Here is an 11,365-nt window from a genome sequence, read left to right on the forward strand (position 1 = left end):
ATTAATGGTTCAGTTTATGGATGTTGTGATCTGAGGTATTTTAATATTGTGTGTGTGTGTGTGTGTGTGTGTGTGTGTGTGTGTGTGTGTGTGTGTGTGTGTGTGTGTGTGTGTGTGTGTGTGTGTGTGTGTGTGTGTGTGTGTTTGGTTATTTCTCCGGAATAAGCTCATAGAGTCGGTCCCGGTGTCCGGCCATCCATCCGTACGTGCATCCGTTAACATTTGACTAAAATATCTTCTCGCAAACTACCCAACCGATACGGACCAAATTTGGTACGATGTATCAGGACAGCAAAGTCTCATGGGATTGTGCTCCCCATCTGGATGCACCTCCTATTACCTGGGTGAAAGGGGGGTTTGCTCCAAATATTACTATTTTATTCAAAATCTTCTCAGAAGCCACCAGACATATCCAAACCAAACTCCCCACGAAGCATTAAGACCATGCCCTAACCTTAAGTTGTGCTCCTTATTGCCATATCTCCCCCGGAAAGATGGCCATGGTCCCCTCCCTGAATCCCTCATTTTCACTAAAACATTTTCTCCACAACTACCTGAGCGATACGGACCAAATTTGGTATGATGCATCATAAAATCTTATGGGGTTGTGCTCCCCATAAGATTTCGCCCCCTATAAGTGGCTGAAAAGGGGGGTTTCACCTCAAATTCAGGAAATTTATTTTAAAATCTTCTCAGAAACTGACGGCCAGATGCAGACCAAACCCTTTATGAAACATGAGGACCATGCCGTTAATAAGTTGTGCTCCCCATGACAGTACCACTTCATGAAGGGGTGCCACGGCCCCTTCCCCATAATCCCTCATTCATCGTTCCATCAATTTAATGTGTAGGTTAAACAATTGAGCATTCCTAATAGCTTGTTATTGCAGTTTAATTTTTTTTTTCACTGATTTATAGTACTTTAACATGTCTCGATTAATGACGAGTGAAACTACAGTCTGAAAAGATAGATAATAGACACCAGAAATGATGAACACAAAATCAGTTTGCATTGTTAGTTTTGAATTTTATTAAAACGATACCCTCAAAATATATACTCTTAAATGCTGGAAGCAAGTTTTGAACATTATTTATAACTTTGTTGGCAAGGCATTGTTTCACATACAATGTGAATAACCGGACAAACAAGAATCAATTACCCCGTTCATGATTCACCAAGAAATCAATCTTTGAATGTAATTCCTGTTTTACAAACATGTTCTCATTTTAAATATCATTTTCAAAAAATGTCTGTTGATCTTCAGTGATAAATAAATTAGATTATAAAACATTAAATATACTGGTTTATTTTGCATTTTAAATGAGAACGTATTCCTGTTTATAAGTCTAATTCACGACAGAAAAATATATTGTGGAAACTTTGTACATGAAAGGAAACACTGAGCTTCAGGATTTGTAAAGTAACAATCAATCAAAGTTTACATTTTATTCGATATTGATGACAGATACCCCTACTGCACATGGAGGAAGCCGATTAAACCAAGTCGGAATACGTACAATAGCATTTTCATCACAAAGTAGTACAGTATTGCAAGTTTTACAAAAAAATACACAATTCTTGTTAAGGTTTTATCGCATCTCATCGTTACTAGTTATGATGCTCGACTGGGAAATCATATTGTTACAGTGCCTTCAAAAAGTATTCACATCCCCCGACTTTGTCACATTTTGTTGTTGCAGCCTGAATTGTAAATGGATATAATTGAATTTTTTGTCACCGATCTACACAAAACACCCCATAATGACAAAGTGAAAACATGTTTTTGGAATATTTTCACAACTTAATGAAAGATAAAAAGCTGAAATGTCTTGCTGCAATAAGTATTCAACCGCTTGAGTCTTTACTTCGTTAAAGTGCCTTTGGCAGTGATTAAAGTTTCGAGTCTTCTTGGGAATGTCTGTGTCAGCTTTGCACATCTGGATTTGGGGATTTTCTCTCATTCTTCCTTGTAGATTTGCTCAAGCTTTGTCAGGTTGGATGGGGAGCATCAGTGAACAGCAATGTTCAAGTCTTTCCACAGATTCTCAATGGGATTCAAGTCTGCACTTTGGCTGCACGACTGAAGGACTTTCACATTATTGTTCTGAAGCCATTCTCGTGTGGCTTAGGCTGTATGCTTGGGGTCATTATCTTGTTGCAATGTAAATCTTTGCTGCAGTCTAAGGTCTTTTGCACTCTGAAGCAGGTTCTCCTCAAGGATTTGAATGTATTTGGGCTCCATTCATTGTTCCTTCTATCCTTGCAAGTCTCCCAGTGCTTTCTGCTGAAAAGCATCCCCATAATCATGATGCTGCCACCACCATGCTTCATGGTAGAGATGGTGTTAGATGGGTGATGAGCTGTGCTCAGTTTCTGTCAGACGTAGCACTTTGCATTCAGGACAAAGAGTTCAATTTTCGTTTCATAAGACCACAGAATATTTTGCCTCATGCTCTCAGAGTCTTCCATGTGTCTTTTTGCAAACTTCAGGCAACAAACTTCAGGAAATTCAGCAACCAATTTACCATGCTGTCATGTGCCTTTTTCTCAAGAGTAGCTTCTTTCTGGCCACTCTCCCATAAAGCCAAAATTTGTGAAGTGCTGCAGAGATTATTGTCCTTTCGGCAGGTTCTCCATTCTTATCTAAGGGATTCGATAGTTCTGTCAGAGTGCTCTTTGGGTTATTGGTCACCTCCCTGACCGAGGTCCTCCTTGCCCAGTTGCTCAGTTTGGTCAGACAGCCAGCTCAAGGAAGAGTCTGGGTAGTTCCATATTCTTTCGATTTTCTAATGATGGAGCTCACTGTGCTCTTGGGAACTTTCAACACTCCAGAAATTGTTCTACAGACAGTTCCTTGGAATTCATGGTGGAGTTTCTATTCTGACATGCACTGTTCTACTGTGGGGCCTTATACAGGAAGGTGTTTCTTTCTAAATCATTTCCATTCAATTGAATTGGTCACAGGTGGACTCCAATCAAGTTGCAGAGACATCCACTCTCAAGGATGATCAAAGGAAATTAGATGCACCTGAGTTCAATTTGGAGTGACATAACAAAAGGGTTGAATACTTATTGAAGCAAGACATTTCAGCTTTTCATTTTTAATTAAGTTGCAAAAATTAAAAAAAATATGCTTTCACTTTGTCATTATGGGGTATCTTGTGTCGATTGGTGACCAAAAAAATTAATTTAATCCATATTAAGTTCAGGCTGTAACAACAAAATGTGACAAAAGTCGAGGGGTGTGAATACTTTCTGAAGGCGGTGTAATTGTGGTCATAATGGTCAGAGACCAATGAGATAAACTTTGAGAAGAACATGGTAAAGTGACCTGAACTAGATATTACAACAAATACATAAATATTTGGCAATCTGATGGGACTTATAACAACTTAATTGAACCAGACGGACTCTTCGGATGGCACACCACCTGGCATTATGAGCCGCAATGAGGTCCTGGGGGCCCTGGTGGGATTGCAAATTGCTCCTGAGCCTGCAAGGATGGCTTCAGGCCTTACAGCACTCCACAGGCACTCCTCGTGATCCTATCTGTTGCAGTGGGTCCATGAAGAGGTCCCAAGTCCTCATGAGGCATGCTATTATGTACACATAGAATTGTTTTTGAAATTATCCAAGAAATCTTCTCCTGGTTTCCAAAGTAACGATAACCCCTCCTCGACGTACGTAACTCATCTCAACTGATACTGATAATTACATCATTGGAGCTAGTCACCAGCCACATAGTGAATTCAACATTTCTACAAGGAGAAAGGAACTCAGGACTGGAGGATATTAAAACAAATATTAAAGTGGAATTTAATTGTTTCACTTCTTTCTGTCGATCTCAAGCCAGTACAAAAGGTTTTTGGTGCTGGTTGTGGCAGTGAAGAAAACAGGTCCAAACTGATTCTTTTCTGATCATGAATTATAGATGGCTATGGGAATTCTGAACGTACATGCAATTGTAACTGCAAGGTACACAGGTGAAAGGATGGTCACAATCTGTACAGTTACAGGAAAAAAAATTGAGATTTGATCAGATGCCCAATGAGAAGTGCAATGTTCTCAAAGTGATCTGTGTTCTACAAACGTACTCTGTACCTCGATTAAACTCCCTGCCCACCCTCGGCCACATGAAAAAAATAAGACTAAAAAAGAAGAAAAAGCACCTCAAATGATGTTTCAATAACACGTACAATGGGACAAGAAATGTATTCTTGCAGGTGATACTATTATGTAGTGATAGAGAAATTTAGGCCTCATCTAGTCTCGGGCCAAAGTTTTCCAATTGGGGAGATAATTATTTGAAGGCTAACTTAACTATTTATCGTGATCGAAATAAATAATTATATATATATATATATATATATATATATATAAATATATATATATATATATATATATATATATATATATATATATATATATATATAAATATATATATAGTCAAATTATGGATATTGAATAAAATTTTTTTTTTTGGTGATGGGACAGCTCAAACAGCTGCAGTAAGAGCCCTTGAGTAATGTACTTTGGCTTGAAGAGGCTGCGCTAACAAATTGTGGATATGTGGGTTCCGACAACAGATGGACCAAATTAACTCTACCTGCACTTGAATTTCCTCGTAATTTTATCAATTGTAGGAATGAATTTAATGCTGGTATGCATTGATATTTGCACCTGTTTAAAATATGTGTACCTGCATCATTACATCATAAAAATGGGGAAAAACAATGATGACACAAAAAGCTTTGTGAAAGGTTTGTCCCACAAAATGCTGAAGATTTCTCACAACTTGAAATGCGCTTCTTCTTCACACTGGCCAATTGATCAGAATAAACACGGTGCTTTGTCACAGCCAACCTTTTTCCAAGAAACACGTACAAAAGGGGAAGGGAATTCTCAGGAATGCTCAAGGTATGCAATCATAAATGCCCTTTAAAGTTAAAAGAAATGGCTTAACGAAAAGACAAACCATGGCAACGTTGCTTCACATCCCAACGTATCCGCACTCCCTCCCGCTCGCATGCCCGTGTGTAGGCCAGAAAGGCCTCACAGTAACAGCGTTGCTTCTTAGGGCATTCACACATGTCCATCATGCAAGACCTGTAAGAAAACACATTACCGTCCGAGGTCAAATCTACTCTGAGATATTCAAGAGCTCAGGACTCTCTTTGGCTGATGCTATGGCAATGTGGAAGTCTTTGATACTGACTTATAGAAGGGCAGCAGATCCACAATGGCATGACATTTGTGGAATCCCCATGAGATGAGTTTGCGACACAGACGTCTCGCTCGTCTCCTTTTCTTGCCTGAACCGGTACACACGTTGGGTAGACGAGAGCGAGTTGGCCTCGCACAAACCTCGTTGTCATCTACTCGCCATGATTCAGCAAAAGACTCCACGTCGGCATGGAAATATCCATTTTGGCCAAGGAGCTCATCACGGTAGTGCCCGTTGTAATTACCGCACAGGCCACACACACGGCTCCTCCACATTGAAGTTATCGCGACCTCAGCATAACTCTTTCCATCCCAGGTCACAGTTAAACCTTACAGGAGAAGTGGAGGAATTAAGAAGGAAAGGAAACAAGTGCCCAGGGAGTGGATAGTGGTTGTGAGGAGGTGGGGGTTGGTGGGGATGGGGTGGGTGAGTGAGGAGGATGTATGAAAATATATTTATACATCATCTCTACCAGTGCAACATTCACAATGATAGTGGAATAGATGCTGTGAAGCAGTTTTTTGGGGGAAAAAAGAGCACTGGGAGATTTACCATTTCCTTTCTGGTGATAGTCAGGGAAGGAATTTTGAACTTTGTGAAAGTTGTCATAAATAATAAGCTTCTGTTTTTAGGAAGTTGAAAATATAAAACCTGGTATAACTAGAGGGGGAGCACTCGGGAGAGTGCAAAACCTCCGCCGCCAATACTGCTGGGTCACTCAAGTGAACCTTATATCTTATTCATTAAATATGATGTCAACAGTGCTGACAGTTATAGTTCTTTTCTCCAACATTTGGGGGGGGGGGGTTGGAAATCACTTAAAACATGTAGAAATGCAAAAAAAAAAAAATTTTCTCTAACAATTTTTTTCTCTAACATTTTTTTTTGTGGGGGGGTGGGGGGTTGGAAATCACTTAAAACATGTATAAATGAAAAAAAATTCTTTTTTTTGGGGGGGTAACAATTTTTTTGGGGGGGAGTTGGAAATCACTTAAAATATGTAATGCAAAAAAAATTTTCTCTAAATTTTTTTTTTGGGGGGGGGGGGTTTGGAAATCACTTAAAACATGTAGAAATGCAAAAAAAACATTTTTTTTCCTCTAAATTTTTTTTTGGGGGGAAACAATTGGGGGGGGGTTGGAAATCACTTAAAACATGTAGAAATGCAAAAAGAAAATTCTCTATTTTTTTTGGGGGGGTAACAATTTTTGGGGGGGTTGGAAATCACTTAAAACATGTAGAAATGCAAAAAAAAAAAATTCTCTAACAATTTTTTTTTGGGGGGGGGGACCAAGTCCAAAATTTAATGGCATGATCCTTGGACCATACCTACCCCCCCCCCCCCACCAAGTTTCGTCGAAATCCGTCGAGGAGTTTTCCGTAATACTGTTCACAAACAAACAAACAAACAGAAAGGGGTGAAAACAGTAACCTCCATCCATCTTCGAAGATGGCGGAGGTGAAATATAGTCTTTCCCCGATGGATGATGGGAGCTGTGTGCACATTAATAAGGTACATTAAATTTTTTATGCATTCAGCATTAACTAGGCTGGTTTGCTGTGACTTTGACAAAAGAATATTTGGTGGAGGGAACAACAGTGACAATACTGCTGATTATAACTGGTTTGATTCCCAACAACACTGAGCGTGTGTGTGATCCCACTGGCTTGTGTTGTCACTTAAACAGGATGTAATCTGCTTACTAAATTATTTTATATCTGCTTAGGCATGCATGGGATGTAGCACTGAAGAAAGTGTGAACTATTGCAAGCTTAACAAATCTACTGTCATTGTTTCGACAAATAAAGGAACAAAATAATTGCAATGATTGACATTATTTCAGAGAATGATCTCGCGAAGAAGATTAATGAAAATTATCAATATAGATAATTTAAATGAGCCATAACTAAATGTAAAATTCTGCACTGGGAATTCCCTCTCATGAGTCTCACCAATTGAGGTAGAAACCTTCAGCAGAAACCCCGAAGTGGTTATGTTTAAAGAAGGTGTGACAAGAGGGAGCACTGCGTGAGAGCCGTTAAACCGCAGCCGAAGACGTGGTAGTAGCTCGATGGTGGTCGGCCCCAACCACAACTCCACGGCTTTGGTCCAGGCAAAGTAATGCGTATTTCGTGCATCGTTCTGCACAATGACAGAAAAGAGCTCTGCACGAGTGCAATCCCGCACCAGTGTGTAGCGACACGGTCCTTGGAAGTTGAAGGTCTTGCCATCAAAGGTTCGATAATGAGGATCACCAAAGACGGTGCACACACCTGGCTCTGAGGGAAAATAATGATAATAACGCAGATCGTAATGAATGATACATTTAAAAATCATGATTTTTGGATTATAGATGACAAATCTGAGCCATTTGCACAATGTAATTTAAAACAAAGTGAAATTAATTATGATGAACAAAGATGAAAAACAAAGTTTTGGAACTGCAGTATTGCAATCAAATTTAAAAGCTTGAGTTGTGGTGTGAGAGTGGCCTGCACTTTTGTGTATAATTATGTCTGTATGGAACTTTCACAGGAAATCATCACCATACTGTGCAGTCAATCACTTATAAATTTAAACATTATTGATGACCAGATGAAAGCAGGGTTTATGAGCAGTAATTCTACCTAATTTCCCAATAATTCCACCTTAACAATTAAAACGAGAGCGAAGTCGATGGCGCTATTGCAAATTCCCACGCTTCCCACCAAAAGCAAAGTTGAAATATGGCAAAAAGCTCCACCAGAAATGACCCAATATCAATTTTTTTTAATTCCTCTGTTTTGACCCCTATGACCAAAGCCCCTACCCCTAGGCCGAGGGCATGAACCAGTGGTCAATTTTTTTAACGAATCGTTGCATATTTCATGCATCCCCCAATGATGATTGTCTATACAAAGTTTCATTATAAAATGTTTTAAAATGTGCTCATAATTGCATTTTTGGTATTTGTTCCTGTCCCAAGGCCCCAAGTGGCAGGATCAAGAATTATACCACTCTCACATGTTCTTGCAATTTGGGGATCATAATTACCAAGTTTGCTGAATTTCTGTTTAACCACCAAGCCCGTCAAGAGATGGAGTGATGAACGGATGGACAGAGCTGATTACAATATCCCCTCCCCCACCCCGTTTTTTTTAGGTGCAGGAATAAATAGGAAAGCTGTTTTCATTGAACGAGAAGTTTCAGTTACTCACCCATATTCCATCTTTGTGATCTCATTCACTGCCATATTGATTTTCACCAGGTGTGTTAAAGTGGAAAAGCTGTGATTATAGGTATTGGCTTCCCACACGATAAAAATAAATTCCATCAAAATTTTAATCCACTTACATTCCATGACTCCACCTTTCATCACCAAATGTCCAGGTCAAATAAGAACCACCCTCCTGCTTACATTTCAACACCATGTTCATATACACATTACGTCGGTGAGTAGGCGGCGATCCTGGCCAACTTCCAAATTCCTTTCCAAACTATCAGTGGTACAGCCATATAAAAATGCACATACTCAGATCAGGTAAACGTCATTGTGTGTGTGTGTGTGTGTGTGTGTGTGTGTGTGTGTGTGTGTGTGTGTGTGTGTGTGTGTGTGTGAGTGTGTGTGTGTGTGTGTGTGTATATATATCTCTTCTTCTTTCGGCTGCTCTCGATAGGGGTCGCCACAGCGGATCATCCGTATGATCCGCATAGTGATTTGGCACATGTTTTACGCCGGATGCCCTTCCTGACGCAACCCTGGTCGCCTCTTACGACACAGGGATATGGTACACCTATCTTAACCAGGGTATACGCCGGCCCAGTATACTGGTAATCATTTCGCAGACCTCGGAAGGATGACAGGCTGAGTCAACCCCCTGGTGTATTAATTCAGTGGCCCAACAGGGCTTGAACTCAGGACCTTTTGGATCCCAAGCCGCTGCCCAAACCACAGCGCCAACACCAGGATATATATATTGTTGCGGATTCGCGCCCGCCGGCGTGCTGACGGCCACGTAACTCGAATCGCGGCACGTCGCCCACCGGACGGACAATCCAGTCGTGACCCTCTCGGACTAACGCCGGGAACCAGTCACGGGTGGACCTTTCGGTCTCACCGCGATCGAGCCAATCAGCCCCCGCGTGGGATAGGGTTGCTCGCCAAATTCGACCTACCTAAGTACCCACACGGAGGGTAGACCGGGCGATCGCACCTCGCCGCAGGTCGACTTCGGACACGGGCCACTTAAGCGACCCGTTCCGTACTATCGGGATAACCGAGCGGTGTTATTCGTCGACCTCGACGGTTCGATTAATTATCGGGCGTATTCAGCCCACTACCAACCCTTTACGTGAAGCAAGATGAGGATTCAATGAAAGAAATGACGAAGCGAAGCGGGAAACAGTTCAACACAAAGCACATTTATTCGCGCTGAACGGAAAGCACACATATTCAATTCCACCAAAAGCACATAGAAAAGAAAAACACAATGCAATTTACTCAAAAAGCAAATGCGACAATGCAGATCTAATACCGATTACGCGAGCACACGGCAACACTTATACAATTTTACTTCACAGACGGCGCCGACAACACATATTCCCAAAAATAAAAGAAAAGAACACCCTCAAAGATGAGGCGGGCCTGAGGCCGAGACCGGGTCGGGCCTACCCGTCTGGTGATGAGACGCGGAGCGGCGATGGTGCCTCAACTCCGCGGGCCTCGCGGGCAGTGTCTGGTAGGGGGTGGGAAAGGGGCCCCCTTGGTCGCACTATCTCAGCGCGGGGGGGGAAACAGGAGGGGGGTTGCTGATGCTCGGGGTATAGAGGATTTCTACTCTGCCTCGAGTCCAGCGACGAGCGTCTCCACCTCGAGCAGGTCGCGCCGTCGGCCTCCCTGGTGTGCAGCTCCCTGCACGACGCGAGCACCCCCTCGTCTGCCCTCGCCGCCTCTCCACAGCTCCGTCCCCTCCGTTCCGACTCCAACGCACACGACGACGACTAACTCCTTCTTGCTTCTTCTTCCCAACTCCACCGCCCGCGAAGTCTTAACTCTCGTCCACTTGACTGACGAACGCGGTCGCTTATATCAGCCCCGTGGCTTCGCTCTCTCATCTTTGACCCCCTCCCTTCGACCTTTCACTTCGCTCCCCATTGGCCCGAGAAAAAGTGGGCGTGAATGCATTTTGATCCATAAATTTGCATATAGCGATCGCCCTCCAACGCCCTGGAGGCGGGGCCAAATCGCCCCTCGCTCACCGATTGGACGGAACAAAAGTGGGCGTGTGTCGTTTTTGATCCGTTTTTGAAGCAGAAAATCCGTGGTTTTGTACACGCTGTTCGGCGCGCGCCCTGCACGAGTCCAACACCGGTACCCACAAGCGGCGCAAGAACGGTGGCGATGCGACGGTTGCGAGGTGTGACGTGAAGGTTGTGGCGGTTGTGGTGAAGCGGCGTTGTGGTTGGTGGTTGATGTTGTGACTGGTGGTGGTAACAATGGCGGTTGGTCCAAAATAAAGATAGTAAAAGAAAAACGGCTATCCTGAAGAGTCGCAGCACGCATAAATGACATGTATTCCCACTAGACAACGGGTTTGGGCCTAACTACACATGTACTTACCGAGATACCTCACCTAAGGGACCTGAATGGTGGTTTGCGAATTTGGTAACCACAACAATATATATATATATATATATATATATATATATATATATATATATATATATATATATAGATTCTTTCTTTCACAGTGTATATATATATATATATATATATATATATATATATATATATATATATATATATATATATATATATATATATATATATATATATGTATATGTATATGTATATGTATATGTATATGTATATATATATGTATATGTATATGTATATGTATATGTATATATATATATATATATATGTATATGTATATGTATATGTATATATATATATATATATATATATATATATATATATATATATATATATATGTATATGTGTATATATATATATATATATATATATATATATATATATATATATATATATATATATATATATATATATATATATATATATATATATATATATATATATATATATATATATATATATATATATATACAGTGGGGAGAACAAGTATTTGATACACTGCCG

The 11,365-nt window shown here is 41.0% G+C and overlaps 1 protein-coding gene across 3 annotated transcripts in view; it reads right to left on the reverse strand.

Moving 5' to 3' along the window:
• Positions 1-1,006: 1,006 nt before the first annotated feature.
• Positions 1,007-11,365, reverse strand: part of LOC147028179 (BMP-binding endothelial regulator protein-like) — a 124,408-nt gene continuing 114,049 nt past the window's right edge. For all 3 annotated transcript variants that reach the window (XM_085878318.1, XM_085878316.1, XM_085878317.1), the window contains exons 12-15: positions 7,179-7,505; positions 5,217-5,553; positions 4,977-5,107; positions 1,007-4,864 (exon numbers count right to left, since the gene is read on the reverse strand). In XM_085878318.1, coding sequence (XP_085734444.1) covers positions 4,854-4,864; positions 4,977-5,107; positions 5,217-5,553; positions 7,179-7,505 — 806 coding nt within the window. In that variant the 3' untranslated portion in view covers positions 1,007-4,853. The remainder of the gene's footprint in view (positions 4,865-4,976; positions 5,108-5,216; positions 5,554-7,178; positions 7,506-11,365) is intronic.

Source organism: Eptatretus burgeri, chromosome 4 (assembly GCF_056783735.1).
Source record: "Eptatretus burgeri isolate ZD-2024b chromosome 4, Ebu_testis_v1, whole genome shotgun sequence".
In the NCBI taxonomy this organism is placed as follows: Eukaryota; Metazoa; Chordata; class Myxini; order Myxiniformes; family Myxinidae; genus Eptatretus; species Eptatretus burgeri.